Source organism: Epinephelus fuscoguttatus, linkage group LG8 (genome assembly GCF_011397635.1).
Source record: "Epinephelus fuscoguttatus linkage group LG8, E.fuscoguttatus.final_Chr_v1".
NCBI classification, from domain to species: Eukaryota; Metazoa; Chordata; class Actinopteri; order Perciformes; family Serranidae; genus Epinephelus; species Epinephelus fuscoguttatus.
Genome location: NC_064759.1, coordinates 46,137,444 through 46,156,340, shown reverse-complemented (window position 1 = coordinate 46,156,340; position 18,897 = coordinate 46,137,444). Strand labels below are relative to the sequence as shown.

Below are 18,897 nucleotides of genomic sequence, written 5' to 3'. Positions count from 1 at the left end.
GATCACTGACAACTTTGGTGAGGGCTCTCTCAGTACTGTGATTTGCCCTGAACCCTGACTGAAACTTTTCGAAAATATTATTTTTGTTCAGGAAATAGATAATTTGGTTAAAGACAACTCTTTCTAGTATCTTACTTAAAGGAGCTATATGTAAGAAATCTAAAGCAAATAGTTGTAAAATCATCCTAATATGTCACAGAGACTAAGGAATAATGTTCATATAACATACTGATCTCACCGAATAGTACGGCCAGAATATTCGCATTTAAAAAACATTTTTACAGTCCACAAATCATGTTTATGTTTTGAATTTGTGTTTTGGCCTGTTGCGTCACCCACCGCCATCTACCAGTCACGCAGTCAGTAGAGTCTCAGCATCAGTTACAGTTAGGACTGAGCTACAGCAGCACGGCAAGCAGCATTAGCAGTGTCCCGGTACATAGCATTAGCAGCCGGCTTCTCCTCAGCTGTATCCCGGCAGCAGCGTAAGCAGCAGAGAAGCTGGACTTGCTCGAACGGTCCGCTGGAAAACCAAAGATCAAGGACACGGCGACGCAGCCCTGCCACGGCAGCCACCTGTGGGGAAACAAATCAGTCTCCAGCGTGCCGCTGTCCAGCAACCTCTAATCTGTAGGGGAGGGGGGGCAGACACGACTCGCGGCAGTATTTTGAATTTGAGTGCAGTAACCATTTTGGCCACATTCTTACATACAGTGCCTTTAAGAATGGGAGATTTGATATAGGCCTGTACCTATTTAAAACATTAGCATCTAGGTTTGTTTTTTTTCAGCAGAGGTTTTATAGCTGCAATTTTGAAAGATTCTGGGAAACAACCGGTTTCAAGGGACATGTTAATAATCTTACCAACAGAGTGAAGCATACAGTTAAAACAATTCTTAAAAAGTATGGAGGGGACTGATCAAGACAGCACGTTGAAGTCTTACTCTCACTCACGAGCTTATAAAGTTCCAGATCAGAGATAGTAGTGAATTTCGATAGGCTTTAGAGATTTTTGCTGGGCCAATTAATGCTGTTGTCAGCATTTATGACAATAGTCGCTCTTAAGGAGGTAATTTTGTCAGAAAAGAAGGTTGCAAATTCCTCACATCTAGTGGAGGACATTTGGTCCAGAATGTATAACAGCATGTAGGCTCCTCTTTTCTACCTTTCACTCTGGACTTTTGTTCATGGATACTTTTTCTTCAGTAATCTGATTGGTCAGAGGTCAGGGTTTTGACAGCCTGTGATCCAATACCCTGAAGTTAACTTGCTCCGGAGCAAGTTAGCTGTTCAGCATAAGTTGCTACAGTGATTTATCCCAGTAAAAAGAGAACCAGCTTCATAGTACTGAAAACCATGAGTTAACCCTGAAGTTACCGCGCTATCTTCAAATCCTGCTTCATAGTACAGGCCTCAGGAGGTGGTTACTTTGTCCAATCAAACCTGACTTTTTTTTCCCCACCTTTGCCACCGATTTGGCTTAATTTCACTGTTGCTTACATGTGATTGTATCAATTCATTTTTTTTTCTTACAAGTTGAAATGAGATTCAATTATTTGCCCTCTGTTAAGTAGCTATCTCACATCTGTAAATGCGGAGTTTTTACAGATAAAACATATTCCTCCCAAAACAACTTTGGTCGTTACTTTTGTTTGTTTTGTTTGGTTACTTTTGGTGTCCATGAGCAAGGCATCAGCACCTCACCTGACAGTGGAGCTCCCTCAGTCATTACCACCAGTGGCTTTAGCACTTGGCTATTCTCAGTCTTTACACATGGTCAAATATTATGCAGGTATTATAAAGATGAACTTTTCTACTCAGAGTCATGTTGACTAAGCAGCGAGTTCACAAAACGTTTCTTGTTCTCGTCCTGATCTCCAGCGGGATGGAGGGGAGGAGGCGGTGATGATTTAAGGGGGCGGGTATACTGGGGAGAAAATGTGGACATGTAGAGGTGGCAGTCAAGTTAGGAAGAAAACACTGGAGTCAATACAGAAGATTTTTGATATTTACCTTCAAAATAAAAGCATGATAGTTGCACTCATGAACATCAACATCTATTTGTTAAGAATGATTTTTATATGGGGGTACATGAACATAAGTTTAGTAATTAGCATTTTTGCGTTTTTGTGTCATGTTTATATGTTTTCCATTACTTGAAAAATGAAAAAACAAGTATTCCAAAAAAAGGTGATTTTTATAAGATATGAAATTCTGTCAAGCAGTCAGCTGAAGCTCAATTGGAGTTTGGGATTTTGGGCTTCAACGGCCTATGGTAAAGCAACAGTTCTCAAAATATTATTTTTTTTTTTAAAACATCTGAGAGGGCATTATGTTTTTTATTTTTTTTTTTGGCTTTTTGGCTTTATAATCACCAAAATTACAACATTTCTCATAGCCAGAAACTGCAAAAACAGAAATTAACCTTGGATTTTATTTTAATTTTCGGTCCTTGGGCATATCTTGTGTGACAAATGCTTCCATCAGAAAAAAACCCCATCACCAAATAGTGATATTTCATCAATATCATTTTATCATATTTATCTGATCTAAAATTTAACCAAAAGTAAAGCGTTAGCACAAACTAACCAGCATGCATGACGAGTGAAAAACTGAGACTTTTTCAACCTCAGGATTTTGTCGTCAGCCTTTAACTTTCATGCAGAACAATCACTGCTCCACCCAGCTTGGTTTTGGCAAGGTGCAAGAAACATCAGTAAGTCCAAACTGGTAGAAAATATTTCCACATACTTACATCTATGCAGTGTTTACCTTTATTGTTGAGTTTTTGATGTATTAGACCTTCATCAGAGCACACATGAGGCAACAATGGACAAGCTGATAAAAGTAACCAACCTCAGTCTAATCATTGGTACTATGCAACACACCTGTGCACTACCCTGGCGGTAGTGCACAAGCTTCACCTCCTGGGAATTGTAGTGTTTTTTTTTTGAAGTACTGAATGGCAAACTGTGAGGCATACAAATGGAAGCCATATTTGTCTTGTCATACAATACGAATAGAAAAAAAGCACCTTAAAGAACCCTACAAAAGTATCAAATTATAATTTCATCACATAATAAATGGGGTTTCGATACTGTTATAAGGTGCTTTGTGATTGTAAATGTTTGTCTGTGCTTGTGGTTAACACAAACTGAAGAGTCTTGCATGTTTTGTCCTGTATATATATATATATCAGTAAATACCCAACTATGAATTTTGAAGCTTTTATGTGTCTTAAAAAAGAGGTTGCTCCCAAGTGGCTACATTAGACCACAGAACATTGTCACAGCGAACACAGCTGGTGGTGACGTTAGGTCATTTGAAATAGTGTAGTTCCTATAGCCTAATGCTTTTTCCCCTGGCGACTTCATTTGGCTTTAGAAATCATACAGCGGTGTTCATTTGTGATGATGATCTTGCTGAACAAAACGTGTAAGTATCATAAACTTTTTTTCGGCACAAAGCTCATTTTCTGCAATAATCCAAAATCCAGTGGCACAATCCCGTACGCTTTTTGACGAGGGAACCGGGGCAAAGCTAACTTTAGCGTCGGCCTACAGAAAAAACGTCATCCCTTAAGCAACTTTTTCCTGCAAAGACAGGTTTTATTTTGAAAAACACCGGAAACGTGTATTTTAATGCGTACAGCTTGCGTGCATTTGCCGAAGCTGTTTCTTTTGCAGAAAACACCCAAGACATAAGCGGGGGGTTAATGTACCCGTCGAGACGACTTTCCATGAGCCTACTGGGTCCTCTCCTCCAGGCTGAGGTTTTAATATGTGAGTTCGGTTGAGGTTGAGGGTTCACACAGCTGTCTGAAGGGAATAACGTCAGCACTCAGAGGTGACCAGCTCTGGTTTTACACACGGTAAGCAGATGCATCGGTGGAAATAATATACATGATTTTCACAGCATCTGTTAAAATGGAGACAGAATATTACTGCAGAGCAGGTGAATGAAAAAGACACGCCAGAATTTGTAACTGGACATGAAAGAGCCGAAGTGAAAATTAAAGTCAGATAAATAAGTCAAATATTCGTTCCTTGAGCTCAGAGAAGCTAAAGCAGCTATGTAAACAGGTTTATACGATGACTAAGTCAGTGACATCGGTCTTTGTGTGTCAGCTGAGCGCGCTCAGATAATTTCCATCCTGTGCTTATCGTGATAGTGTGCATGTCTTTGGGCAGCCTCAATGTTCTCAATATGTTTTCACAAGCTGTGGATTTGACTGAGCGCAACATGTAGCTAGGTAGGCCTAAAGCACAGAGCCTGCTCCCTGGATGCAGAGACCCTGACGCCAAAATGTGACAATTTCAGAAGTCATTTTTGGATTCAACATCGCCTACATATGACAGACAAACTTAAAACGTTCAGATTAGATTTCCTTGATTCTGTCACCTGCCGGGAGTAGAGAAACTTAAGTAAACAGGTAAATTTTGACATGGATGTTGGCGTGACTTTGTCTCCGCAGAGGAGACAGCGGCCAGTAGCTGACAGGTGATGGATGTAAGGGCTGTACTTAACCCTGATCATCATGATTTGTTGAATGCAAAACAAATGTGTGTTGAGAGATGGTGAATTCCTTCCTCATGTGTCCCTCTTAATTCAGGCCATGTGAGGAGGGACTATGGAAGGCCAAAATGAAAAAAGCTGTCCAATCCAGAGGAACAATGGAGACAGAGGGAATCATGCAAATATCGACTTATCTGATCCAGTGTTAATGGATTCAACAACTGTGACGTGGTGCACAGCTGCAGAGGTGAAACAGTCACATGCGTAAAGCTGAATGAGGAAATGAGAGGCGCACATTCTTTGGATCACATTGCTGATAAAGAGTAGGCTCCCATCGATCTGTGCATGTGACACAAGACTGACTGAGTCAAATGACAGCACTGGATGGAGTGACCATGGGCGCAGCTATGTAAGAGGACGTCTGTCCAGTGTGCAGGTCCTGACAATCAACACTGCTGTTATTCATGCCACATAATGTGGGCTCTCAGGGGAAAAGGGTGGCTACTCAGCAGAGGAGAAACAAGCAGATGATGTATACAGTATACCTGATGGTTATCTCAGCATCTCGTCTACTCCTGTAGGACAACAAACAGCATTCCAGTTTTTAGTTAAAAGAGGAGGCAGGGAGCAGAAGCTCTGAGTGGACACCATGCCTCGCAACCGAGCCTTTTCTGAGCCAGAGTACTCAGCGGAGTATTCGGCGGACTGCTCAGTGACACTGCCCTCTGACCCTGGGCAGGCGGTTGGGCGAGCACATGAGGTCACAGTTCGGAGCTCGGGATGCTGCCTCTGCCTGCCGCGGTTCATGCGCCTCACCTTTGCGCCCGAGTCTTTGGAGAATCTCTACCAGACCTACTTCAGACGGCAGAGACATGAAACCCTGCTGGTGCTGGTCGTGTTCGCAGCCCTCTTTGACAGCTACATCATTGTCATGTGTGCGGTGGTCTACACCAGTGACAAGCTGGCTTCTGTTTTAGTGGCATCAGTGGGATTGGCAGCAGATATTATCCTCTACCTGCTGTGCCGTTTCGGGCTGCTGCCAGACCGCGTCTCGAGACGGGTGGTGCCTTACGCCTTGTGGGTGCTAATAGCAGCTCAGATATTCTGCTACCTGGGTCTGAACTATGCTCGCTTCCACCAGGCTAGTGACACGGTTGGCTGGCAGGCTTTCTTCAGCTTCTCCTTTTTCCTGACTTTGCCTTTGAGACTGACGCCCATCGTGCTCGTCACTGCTGTGTCCTGTGGGGTCCACACCCTTGTTCTGGGTGTCACCATCGCCCAGCAACAGCAGGAAGACATTCAAGGGGCAGCACTTGGCAGACAGGTAAGAGTGGGATGGGAGGAGGGAGGGGGTTTGGCGGTGTATGGTTGTCCTGAAATGCATTTACTTGTGTGATCTCATGTATCCAGACCACCACTAATTTTGTTTACAGAAGTTTTTAGGACTTCAAGCACAAAAGTGGGTTCATAGATGCAGTAGGCCAAAAACCAACCAGGGCTGCTGTTTCACATTTAGGCATCAGGCATATTTAGGAGTCATTATTGCTCATGATATCTAAGTGTCAGGTTTAATGCTGAACTTGAGATTGTCAAGCTTTTGTGTTATAACTTGTTTCAGGCATTTTGTCTTTACTTGACATTTTAATACAGCAGAGACATAAAGTAAGATTGGTGAGAAAACAAGGAAAATGACATGTAACAAATGTCCACAGTTGGAATTGAACTGGGTTCAATGCATTTACATGGTGTGCCTGGCTTTACACCAGTGGTTCCCAATCTTTTTCCGTAAGGAACTCCTTTTTGTCATTGAGTAAACAGACACTAAGTGATATATTTTATGGATACTTTGTAATCAATTTCAATTTAATTCAGTTTTATTTATAATGCCCAGTATCACAAATCACACTTTGCCTCAGGGGGCTTCACAGCATATGACAGCCCTCTGTCCGTGGACCCTCACAGAGGATAAGGAAAAATAGTATATTATATTCAGTGCGTAACAATACCAGTACAAAAAAACTGATAAACTGTACAATTAACACAACACAACAACTACAGGAGGTTTATGTAAAACAGGCGATTTGGCTAAATCTTGAGCAGAGTATTTCCTCTAAATATTTAATCAGAAATGAGTTTTTCTGACATTTTTAGGAACTCTCTGAAGGTTTGTCTGTCTGTAATATGCGTATATTTCTATTTTTAACAATAATACATACTTAATAGACTTTATTTTGACTTTATTATATTCAGACCTTCAATGGGGGTCAGGACCCCCAGGTTGGGAACCAGGGGCCGTAGTCACAAACATTCTGAGAATACTCTAAGAGCGCTCCTAACTTATTCTAAAAACTTTTAGTAAGGAGTATTAGCTTAGGAGGGATTTAGGAAAGTTCTTAGAGCAACTCTGAGCAGGGAAGGGACAGAAACTTTTACCTTAGTGAGGAGGTGTGGTTAACCCTGTTGTTAACAAGTCCATAATCCATTAACGAGCTCAGTTGAAAGGTTGACTCTATGTGATGATTGGGTCCAATGCAAAAGTTTTGATTAAACAGATTAAAGTGAGATAATTCAGTGTTTATTTTCATTCTATTCATAACTCAACAAGAGGCGGAGTGGAGAGCGTCATGCAGAAGTCCACTTGTTGCCTCACTACACAAACACAATGTGTACAGAAGTAAATGAAGAACCATTCTGGACGCGTGGATTTTACATACACATTTTGATGTACAGTGTAGAATGTTGTATTGTATGAGTCATGGGTTGTTTGAACTTTTAAAGGCCACATCTTTACAGAGCTATTTATATTCCAGGGCCTGTAGTCACAAAGATTCTCAGAGTCCTCTCAGGGAGCTCCTAACTTAGCCTAAAAAATCCTAGCAAGGAATCTTAGCTTAAGAGTGATTCAGGAAGTTTCTGAGAGCAACTGTGCAAGGTGGGGAGAGAAACTTTTATCTTAGTGAGGAGGTGTGGTTGACCATATTGCTAGGTATGACGCAGTCTTCTAAAAGCTGTGATTGGTTGTTACAAAAAGGAAAAAAGAAAAAAGATAAACAAATGCGGTCCTAGTGATGAGTGGACAGTGAAATCAACGGATCATAGACCTTAGACTGTATTAAGAAATGTGTAATTGTGAAAATAATTTTATGTCATGATGATGAAACTCAGCAAAATTAAATTAATTGTTACATAGCTTCAAAATGTTTGACCGTACCTCATTCACATGCTGATTATTAGGGGTGGGGGAAATTTCCGATTCTTAGATGCATCGCGATTTGGACGTGGACGAATGTGAATCGATTCACAAACGTCCAAATTTCGATTAATTAGAGTAATACAGAAGATTCTAAATGATGCGGAACTAAGAAGCGCGGTACGCGTCATCTCTGGGACACTTTGGGATGCACACCTGGAGCGGACACACCGACAAGCGCACAGAGGAAAACAAACATGGCTGACCACCACCCACCTCACTGTGAGATCCGAACAGCTCCTTCTAATTTAAAAGCAGACGTGTACTTCGGCTTCTACAACGTTGACGGCGGAAGCGAACTGGACAAGAGCCACGTTATATGTAAGCTGTGTCGTGCTAAAATAAAATACTTTGGCAACACAACAAACATGAGAAGCCATGTAACTTGATTCTACCTGACGGAGGAGTCAGGGAGACGGCAGGGTGTTGTTGCTGCGGCAACTAGTGGCGCTACTGACCAGAGAACAATTGAGGAAGCAATTATAAAGCTGCCACCCTCATCGGAAAAGGCGAATTACGAAGGCCATCGTGGCATTTATTGCCAAGGATTTGCGTCCTTATTCCGTCGTGGAAAATCAATGATTTCGAGGACTGCTGCATACATTGGAGCCCAGATACACCATCCCATCCCGACGCTATTTCACCGACACGGCCATCCCGACACTCTACCATCAAACAAAAACAGAAGTCATGGCCTCGCTGTTGAAGGCAGGCAGGTAGGAATGCAGTTACATGTGATGCGTGGACGTCTGTCGCCACCGAATCATTTGTTACTCTAAGTTAACTGCGCATTTTATCCTGTGATTTAAGATACCTGTTGTTACCTTTGGTTCCATACAACGAAGTTGTAACTTTCCAGTTTGCATGCATTTCCATTTATATGTTTAATAAAATATAATGGAAATGAATTCAACTGTTTCTTATTACAAATGCACTGTTTTTAAAAATTGCAAGTGTTGAATGCTTATTCAGTGAGACAAAAAGAAATGTGTGTTGTGAAAAATGCATCAATATAAATAAATTAAAGATGCATCAATAATCGTTTTATAATCGAATTGTAGCCCCTGAATCGTAATCGTTATCGAATCATTAGGTGCCCAAAGATTCCCACCCCTACTGATTATTATATTGATTTGCTCATTGTTATGTTTACTCGCCATGGTGGTAATTTTACTACTTAATCTATTTGATATTAATGGTGGACGCACACTCAGCTGTCAGCAATTACTGTGATTGCTGGCCTCCTTGTAAAAAGCGGTTTGATTTGGCAGAATGACCAAAACAACGAATGAAATGGAGAAAAAAAGAACGAGAAAGCCGGACTGGACAGAAGAGCAGTGCCTGCTGTTGGCACAGCTCATGGAGGAGAACAAAGGAGTTTTAAGAAGGAAATTCGGTCCCGGGATCACGGCACAAGGGAAGAGGCAGACTTGGGACTGCATTGCCCGACGCATCAATGCGTCATTCCCTCTGCTTGTACACACAAGCGATGATGTGAGAAGCGCTGGTACGTGCTGCAATCCAAAGAGGGTGTTATTGCGTTACTACGCTGGGTGGGAAAAGTAAGCTCATCCCTGATGAGGTCAACCACAAACATTATCCCTGCACGATCAAGCCTCTAGCGTCTTAAATCACTGTTGTTCAGTAGGCCTATACGGAGAATGTCTCTCCTTCCTCTCTGTCTTTCCGCCATCTTCTCTGTTTAAGACACTCTTAGGCTTCTTAAAAGTCCTCCTCCCCTCTCTTAACAGTTTTTCACCTTAGGAGCTCTCTTAAGGCCTAAGATGCTTTGTGAATAACTTTTATCTTACCAAGGGAAAATTCTAATGACGTCACTAAGAGCTACTTTTAGTCTTAGGATTCTTTGTGAATACGGGCCCAGTACTTTACTATTGCTCTGGCTCAATGTTCACAATAGAATGTCAGTGTGAGAGAAGTTTAGACTCAGAATCTTATATGAATGCAGTTGTGCCATAATAATAATAATGCATTATGTATTAGACGAATCACACATTGTCTTTAGAAAACATATGTTATTTATCAAATATTGCTCTCAGATAGTTGCCAGTCCACCCTAGGTACAACTAATGCAACAGTGTCTAATGCTGTCCTACAGTCCTGCAATCAGTCCTTCCTCCATCAAGCTTCTAATGTTCACTTAGTGTTGAAGCTGTCTAAAGTTTTGTAGAATTTCTGTTTTATTGTGTGTTTGTAAGAGGATGTAGTTTGTGGTGCTGGTGACCTGTACTGCATTATACAGAGAGGTATTTTATTATTTAGCCTCCCTTATTGCTATAAATGTTGTGTGAAATGATAGAAACAATTCTGTATGAGCAATGCAATTCATAACCCTGATGACATCACTACATCATAAGGGTTGTTATGCTGAAATCTATTGTACTCAGGAAAAAGTATTCAAGCGGTCATTCAAGTTGGAATTCCCTGTTGGAAACTCGGGCAAGATCCATCTAGCCCGAGTTTGCTGACATTAACACAATTGACACTAGGGATGCATGATATTGGATTATTTGCCGATATCCGATATGCTGATATATAATACCATATTTGGCCGTTAATTGATACCCATATCGATATATTCACTTTTTTCCCTGCCTAATTTTAGTGATAGTCAAGTCTCCTCTGTAGTGGAATAACATCATGCATACTCCTATTGTGATGGCCCACCAGCAGATGGAGACATGAAATACAGTGCTTTTCAGTATTATGCAATATTCATTCATTGTGCAAAATAAGAAAAAGCACGTCGGCTGATTCTGATAGTACATTTTAAAGCCGATTTTGGCCAATATCGATGAAGTGTCAATATTATCGTGAAGTGACACCACAGCAACACGGCAGTGCACCAAGTGAAGAATGACCATTTCATCAACTTTAACTGTATGTAGTGTTTTATGTAGTGTTTATGTTGTGAAACATGTTTTATAACATGGTTGCTGCCATTTACACTCAGTTGATTTGTGCTTGACAGAAGTCTTTGCAGGCATGTGCATCTCTGTCTCTGTCCACAGAGAAACAAATGCACAGGAGACAATTTTGAGCTGTTGTGCAGTATTTGAATGAGCAAAGAAAAGAAAGATGGTTGACTTATTACTTTATACTAGTGCTGCATGATTTGATAAAAATGTGCGATTTGAGTGGACAATATCGCGATTGTGATTACAATATAATAAAAACAATGGTATCATGACTCTTGTTGCTTGATTCGGTGTTTCCCCTACATTATATTAGGGGGGCACTGACCTTACCTGACATAGTTATTGTTATGGACAGTGTATAAATGACCATCAGCAGACTGAGCACAGTGAAACATGTTGCTCACACAGCAGTGCAGCATGGCACTGTACACACAGCGGAGCGAGCCTGTGTTGCGTTCAGGTGTTGTCACGTAAATGACAAATTCCAGCATGCCATAGCATAACACAGTGTCAAGTGGGCTGAAACCGAGCAAAATTGCTCAATTTTTCATTTGTTATTATATAGTTTGTTATGGAGTCCGTGATTTCCCCGTGACACTCACAGAGGTTTGGGTAACTGTGCTTGGATGTTGTTTTATGAGGCTCTGGTGGCTTTCAGTTGTCTCATTGTCTTTAACATTACTCGGCTTGGCTTTCTCTCGCATGCATTCTTCCTACTTTTCCCTGTGCTGTCTAAGTGCTGATATAGATTGGTCGTGTTGCCGCGGGACGTGGCGACTTTAACTTTTCAACTTTTACACAGCACATTTTTCTGTTCAACGTCGCTGTACCTGAATCCAAAGTGTCGCCATGTAATAGACGTTTTTTTTCACCACCAACGCACCCTGTTTTTGGTCGTGCTCATGCTCTTCTTCAGCGTCTATGTTGGTCACTGCTGCATGCCGGGTGGTCAGGTGACCATACGTGCTGCACACACCAGGATAGCTTGTGAGCGTAATGTCAACAAACTCCACACATTACAGGGGGGTATTCCATCAAGCAGGCTAAAGGCAAATCCAGGTTTAAATGGCCAAGTCTGGCTAATGTGAGCCAGAGTTCTGTTCCATCAAAGTGACAAAGATTAGCCTCACATCAGTAACCATGGAAACCATGGTTCTGGCTAAGCCTGATATGATAGATCGAGCTAAACTCTGGTTTCCGTTCCATCAACCTGAGTCACAGCTCCGTTCCATCAAGGTGGTTAACCTCAATCCCGGCCTCGTAACCATGGTAATTTATGCTGCCGGGCAGTCCTGGTCTGTAGCAGGATTAAGGTGAGGATTAGCTCCATCTATGATCAAAAAATGTTCAGTAGACAAGAACAGACACCTAAAAGACAGTTCTGCCAGTGCTTTTACACACTCACAACTGTCATGTAATGATAAAATAATATGTAGAACATAGAATATATAACATAATTAATCAAAAAAGATTAACTATTAAAAAACAAACTGAAATGTAATAAAAATAAGATAATTAAAAAAACACTTAGAACAATAAAGCCAAAATCAAACTAATAAAAACAAAACTATAATAAAATGAAACCGAGGCATTAAAAAAAGATTGTATATGTACACCAAACCACATGAATATGTGATTGCCCGCCCATCCCCACCCCACTCTATTTCCCATTGGCTAGCAAATTCACAGCCAATTAAAGAGAAATTTCGGTTTATTTCAACCTGTCTCCTATCGTCCTAAATTTGTTTCAAGTCACTAGTGACATAGAAATAATAGTTAGCATGTTAACCGTTAGCCTAGATACAGCCGTAGCGTCAGACCTGTTAAAACTTAATTGAACGGGCATCCTTTCAAGTGCAAAGTTAGTCCACTAAACAAGCTTTTTCTCCACAAAGACTGCCTCATATCGTTAGGATAAATGTCAGAGAACATATAGAAAACGACATGTAAACGTGTTGTCTTACCTTACCGGTGTGGTGCCATGTTTGTTGTTTACCATTTAGCTAAGGCTGCAACCGGTCCCATTCCTTGCAAAAGAGGTATTCCTCTTCTGTGGGCATTGGGGTACAGCATTCACAGGTAACGTTACACCACCGATCTCCAGAGCTAAATCCTTCCAGCAGCCATTCCTCCTCTGTCGTCCTTTACCTGTTGTGCCTCTCTCTCTCTCTCTCTCTCTCTCTCTCTCTCTCTCTCTCTCTCTCTCCGTTCTTCAATTTCAAGAAGCTCTTTGTCAGTGTATTCTGGCTCAAATAAATAAGGGCGGCCATAAAACTCCGCAAAATCAAATTCCTCCTCCACAAAGTTGAAGACTGGCAAAAAGTCAGCCATTATTCTATAAATGGCCGCTCTCATTTATTTGAGCTGACAAAGAGCTTCGTGAAATTGAAGAACGGAGGAGGAGAGAGAGAGAGGCACAACAGGTAACGTTAGAGGACGACAGAGGAGGAATGGCTGCTGGAAGGATTTAGCTCTGGAGATCGGTGGTGTAACGTTACCTGTGAATGCTCTGCCCCAGTGCCCACAGAAGAGGAATACCTCTGTTGCAAGGAATGGGACCGGTTGCAGCCTTAGCTAAATGGTAAACAACAAACATGGCACCACACCAGTAAGGTAAGGCAACACGTTTACATGTCGTTTTCTATATGTTCTCTGACATTTATCCTAACGATATGAGGCGGTCTTTGTGGAGAAAAAGCTTGTTTAGTGGACTAACTTTGCACTTGAAAGGATGCCCGTTCAATTAAGTTTTAACAGGTCTGACGCTACAGCTTTATCTAGGCTAACGGCTAACATGCTAACTATTACTTCTATGTCACTAGTGACTTGAAACAAATTTAGGATGATAGGAGACAGGTTGAAATAAACTGAAATTTCCCTTTAAGGTCAACTGACAATGGCCATATAAGGAGTGCATCCAAGAGAAGGAGAGGGACACACCCAGAGAGACACAGACAGAGCAAAAGAGAGTAAATTAGGAAATAATGGCATGCCCCTTCATCGAGGATCCTGTTGATGAGCAGGCCCACATTGTCCAGTGGGCCGTCCAACCACCACCAGCCCCAGGGGTCTTCCAGGACAGGACCAACCCATTGATACAGATGGACTCCTATCTGTGGGAGAGGTACCAGTTCAGCAGGCAAAGCATAGTGTATCTATGCCGTTTGCTGGAACCACACATTATACTGTTTACTGTTAATTTATTATGTTGATCTGTTCTGTACGACATCTATTGCTCGTCTGTCCGTCCTGGAAGAGGGATCCCTCTTCAGTTGCTCTTCCTGAGGTTTCTACCGTTTTTTTTCCCTGTTAAAGGGTTTTTTTGGGGGAGTTTTTCCTTATCCGCTGTGAGGGTCCAAAGGACAGAGGGATGTCGTATGCTGCAAAGCCCTGTGAGGCAAATTGTGATTTGTGATATTGGGCTTTATAAATAAAATTGATTGATTGATTGATTGATTGATTGATTGATTGATTGATAAAGGTCACACGCCGCAGCCCGTCTCTGACCACTGTGCATTGGTTATGCTGAGAGGCTAAGTAAGGCAACTGTTTGCAGAGAGGTAAAAACAGTGAGGGATGAAAATGGGACACACACCATTGTGGTTTGTCTATTCCTCGTCCTATAGCACATTCCATACATTTAAGGGGATTTTCCTTATTTTGATTTAATAAGGGATAGAGCTTACAACTGATTCCCAAATGATGAGAAATAGATAATTAATTCACTATCACCTGCATTCACTTAATAGGTTTCCTCATCTCCACTGAATTCATGGATTTGCTAAATGTCATTTTCTAAAGTCAATAGATAAATGTCATGAGATTATTTTCTATAAACTGATCATTTCAGAAATGTCATAATCTACAGTCAATTATGTGATAAATGCAATGATTCACATAAAATAGTTTGATTAAATGCATCATCTGAAATGTACATAGGAATCAGTAGATAAATGTGATAAATAGTCTATCACTAATATTAATTTACACATTTGGTGAATTTCATTAGGCATACTTGAATTGTTAGATTAAATAGGTGTTCTTATCTACATATATGTTGTCCCTTTGATGCGGGATTTATATAACATGATGTTATGCTGAAATGCTGAATTTTCTTTGTCACTTACGCATTTAGCCTGTCGGCAATATTCAGCCACGCCACCTCCCTTGCTTTATTAATTGCTGCAGTATTGCCTTTTTTTGTAATTATGTCCTTATAGTCCTCATACACTTCCATATGGAGTGTTTGCTCCGCCGCAGAAAAAGCCTCTGCTCGCTCCTTTCCTTTGCTTTTTGACATTCTGCAACATTTTCAGCACTCGACTTGTGTGGGCTTTTTATTTTCCCTTGGCACGTGCATGAATTGAGGCTTAACAGGTGAGGCTTGAATTAGTGTCACTTGGAGCCAGCTGATTTCACTTGATGGAACCAGGGTTCCTACGCAAGTATGGAAAGTATGGAAAAGTATGGAAATAAATTTGATCAATTTCCAGGTATTAAAAAGAATGGAAAATGAAAAATAAAGTATGGAAAAATATTTATGTTTCCAGACTATTACCACTGTTCTAAAATACTGTTTTCTAAAATAGAAAAATAGGTATTTTCAAAAATAATTTAAACAATCCGGATCGTGTTTTATGCCGGGCCAAACAAAGTTTGTGTGAATGCAAACGTCTCAGAAAACATACCGCCCCTTTTACCTGATTGACAAGTGGTATGTCCAGTCCGCTGCCCCATGACCCTCTTCCAGCCCCCCAGGTATCAAGTTTCACTCCAACACTGCACCTTCGACAAGAAGACGAGTTTCACGTGGTTCTCAATGGGTAGATGCAAGTTTTTGGATGGATAGCTTGACAATACCGTATATAAATACTGGTTGGCCAAGGATTCCCAGTTCACACACAGAGCTAGATGCAAGCTTTGTGTGAAATCATTTGACATCGCCAACATGGGGGAGAAGGTGATTCTGAGCCACATGAAAGGAAAAAACACTGACGTCGCGTTACTGCATCGCTTGCACCCAGAGTCCCAACCTTTTTGCCTCAGCCCAGACATTGAACTTACCTTAGTTTTTATTTGCATGCCATTATGGTACTTGGCTACAGTTGCCTATTAAGAATAATTAAATATGATGTGAAATATGATACACTGATATATTTACTCAGATGTCACATATTCTCTGAAAGAAAAAAAAAAAAAAAAAAAAAGCAGAGAAGTATGGAAAAGTATGGAATTTTGAAATTCCAAATGTGTAGGAACCCTGTGGAACGGGTTGGCACTAGATTGGGAATTGATGTTTAGTCAAACTTCAAGATTACACCTTAGTCTTGATATTTCTTAGCTATGTTGATATATCTCTCCTTCCTCTGTCTTTCCGCCATCTTCTCTGTTTAAGACACTCTTAGGCTTCTTAAAAGTCCTCCTCCCTCCTCTTAACAGTTTTTCACCTTAGGAGCTCTCTTAAGGCCTAAGATGCTTTGTGAATAACTTTTATCTTACCAAGGGAAAATTCTAAGAAAAATCTTAGAATTCGAGGAATTCTAAGATTTTTCTTAGAATGACGTCACTAAGAGCTACTTTTAGTCTTAGGATTCTTTGTGAATACGGGCCCAGTACTTGGATAGTCTGGATATTCTTAGCTATGTTGATGGAATACCCCCCAGGAGAGGTAGTCACGTTCACAGGCGCACACGTTGACATTTATTTACATTAAATTGCAAATTGCAGCCTTTTGTGCGGTTATGTAATCGCACAGCCTGACATTACAATTGCGATTAGATTAATCGTGCAGCAGCACTACTTACTAATAGTCATTTCTCTTCACTGCTGGCGCTGTGGTGATAGAGGTAGGTTCTCTGTAGATGCTTGAGAAGCTCAGACACTTGCCATACAAACATTAGTCAGGAATACTGACTCGGAATTATCAACTTTGACTTGTAATGGATCATACCATTATCTCAGACTTCACTGGAGATCACATCAAAAGTGAGACTTGGACAGCCTGTAAGTGCTACTGTACTGAAGCATCTGCTCAACCCACACTGACTCAGACCTCCGCTCCAACATCGGTGTCATCAGAAAACGCTGTCTTTGCTAGACAAAATCAGTTTTAAAGTAGCCCCCTGAGGACCACTCAATAAGAAAAGAATTGTTGTTGAATTGTTTTTCCGTACTGATTCATAGATTTTAGGGCTGTAACTGTTTGTGTATTCATACTGAACAGTCATGGTATGGTTCATGCAGCCGCACACTGAATACCCTCTGTGTAGACTGATGCACCGATTTATCGGCTGAACATTTATATCAGCCAATAACTGTCTTGCTGACTGTTGTCGACCTATCAGCAAATAAGATGACATTGACTGATGGCAGTGGCCGATATTTTCTGTTGTGTCACATCAATTTTGCGCAGGATTAAAAGCAGGGCTCCAGACTAACACCCACAAACTTAAATTAATGAGCAGGTACAAGAAAAATACAGTGACTGTTTGTCAGATGGGCTCTGTGATTTCAACGTAGAGCTTCCCTGGGACGTTGTTGCCATGGAAGGACGCAGTTAACTCACTAACGTTACATCAGAGGACACACCCTATTGCTTCACTAATAATGCTGTATTGATAGCAGCAAATCAGTGTTAAAATCGACAGGAGGAGAGCTACTTAAATTAATGAGCAGGTACAAGAAAAATACAGTGACTGTTTGTCAGATGGGCTCTGTGATTTCAACGGAGAGCTTCCCTGGGACGTTGTCGCCATGGAAGGACGCAGTAAACTCACTAACGTCACATCAGCTGTTGCTCACATGAAAAACGTGATGGCCAGATTTTCAATGTAGCGTCTCAGTGACAGCATTGACTCTTTGAGTCACGGAATTTTTTTACTTGGTGCAAGTATGGATACAATAGATAAGACAATTATGTATCATACCAACAAGTACGTTGTGTGTATGAAATCCTTGTATGTCATTCATTTGTTCCTCAATCCCACATTACCTGTTCTACTGCCCCAATTCTTACTAGAGCACCAAATGTGGATTAATCCACTGCTGAAATTAGACCTTAACAAATGCACTATCTCCTCTTGTTTGTCTCGTCTAAGTGGTAACATTTAACCCATGATGGTCCAGGGCTCAGGGGAAATTGAGTTTGTTGAATACTGCTACGAGCAGATATATTTGGTTTGGCCGAACTTTAAAGGCCCGACACACCAAACTGATGGTCGGCCGTTGGTGAGCATCTGTGACCCTAGTCAGTGCGGTGTGTCCCTCGTCGGCCCTTGTTGGCTTTTTATTTGGCTTGATTCAGCATGTTGAATCATTGGTCGAGCCTGTTGGTGAACGAAATTACCCTTATTGGCAGTTCAGCTCAGCGCACGACAAGAGAAATGGAAGTGAGGAAAGTTAACAAAGTGCTAAAGTCCAGAGAGAGTGAGACCAAAACAAACTTGTTCCATACTGGGGTCATCATGATCTTTTGGTGATATTGTGATTGTTTTTGTTCAGCAGAAAGAGAAACAGTGGCTGTAGAAAATCTCAGTTGTCTTTTTTGTAACCAGAAAGCATTTCATACAACATATCTGGAATGGTCACTTTGTTTAAGGCCATGGAAACATGCATTTTGTGTAATATATCATGCTAGACTTCTCAACTTCTGTAGTGCCCTATTATGCTTTTAATGTGCCCTTATTGTGCATGTGTTTGTTAAATATTGTGCTGTAACTGTTGCATTCTTTTTTTTTCCCCAAGCTTCTTGCCAACATAGTGATCTATGTTTGTGCCATTACTGTGGGTGTCATGTCGTACTACATGGCTGACCGCAAGCATCGAAAGGCCTTTCTGGAGGCAAGACAGTCACTGGAAGTCAAACTCAACCTGGAGGAGCAGAGCCAGCAACAGGTCAGAGGACAAACACTCCAAAATTCTACTGTTTATATGTGGGAGTTTAAGGGGACAGTGTCACTTTTGGGGTAATATAAATTATTATTATATTCTTGTGCCCAGAGTCAGAACAGAAGATCAATCCGTATGATCTCAAAGTGTCTAGCACAGAGTTAGGATGAGCCTAAATTCCTCTACACATGGCAGACATAGTAACAGAGGAATGACTTGAACGGTGTGTTTCAGACAATCAGATGTTATATTCAGCCCACAGGGTTTTTAATGTGAGTGATGATGACTGCTGCCATTATTCAGCATTCA

General features: G+C 41.2%; 1 protein-coding gene across 5 annotated transcripts in view; it reads left to right on the top strand.

Moving 5' to 3' along the window:
* Positions 1-3,611: 3,611 nt before the first annotated feature.
* The window catches only part of adcy3a (adenylate cyclase 3a), a 120,183-nt gene continuing 104,897 nt past the window's right edge, over positions 3,612-18,897 (top strand). For 3 of the 5 annotated variants that reach the window (XM_049583121.1, XM_049583122.1, XM_049583123.1), the window contains exons 1-3: positions 3,615-3,871; positions 4,613-5,839; positions 18,445-18,594. In XM_049583121.1, coding sequence (XP_049439078.1) covers positions 5,165-5,839; positions 18,445-18,594 — 825 coding nt within the window. In that variant the 5' untranslated portion in view covers positions 3,615-3,871; positions 4,613-5,164. Of the gene's footprint in view, positions 3,872-4,612; positions 5,840-18,444; positions 18,595-18,897 lie in introns of all 5 variants that reach the window. The other 2 variants (XM_049583120.1, XM_049583119.1) reach the window with 2 other exon arrangements.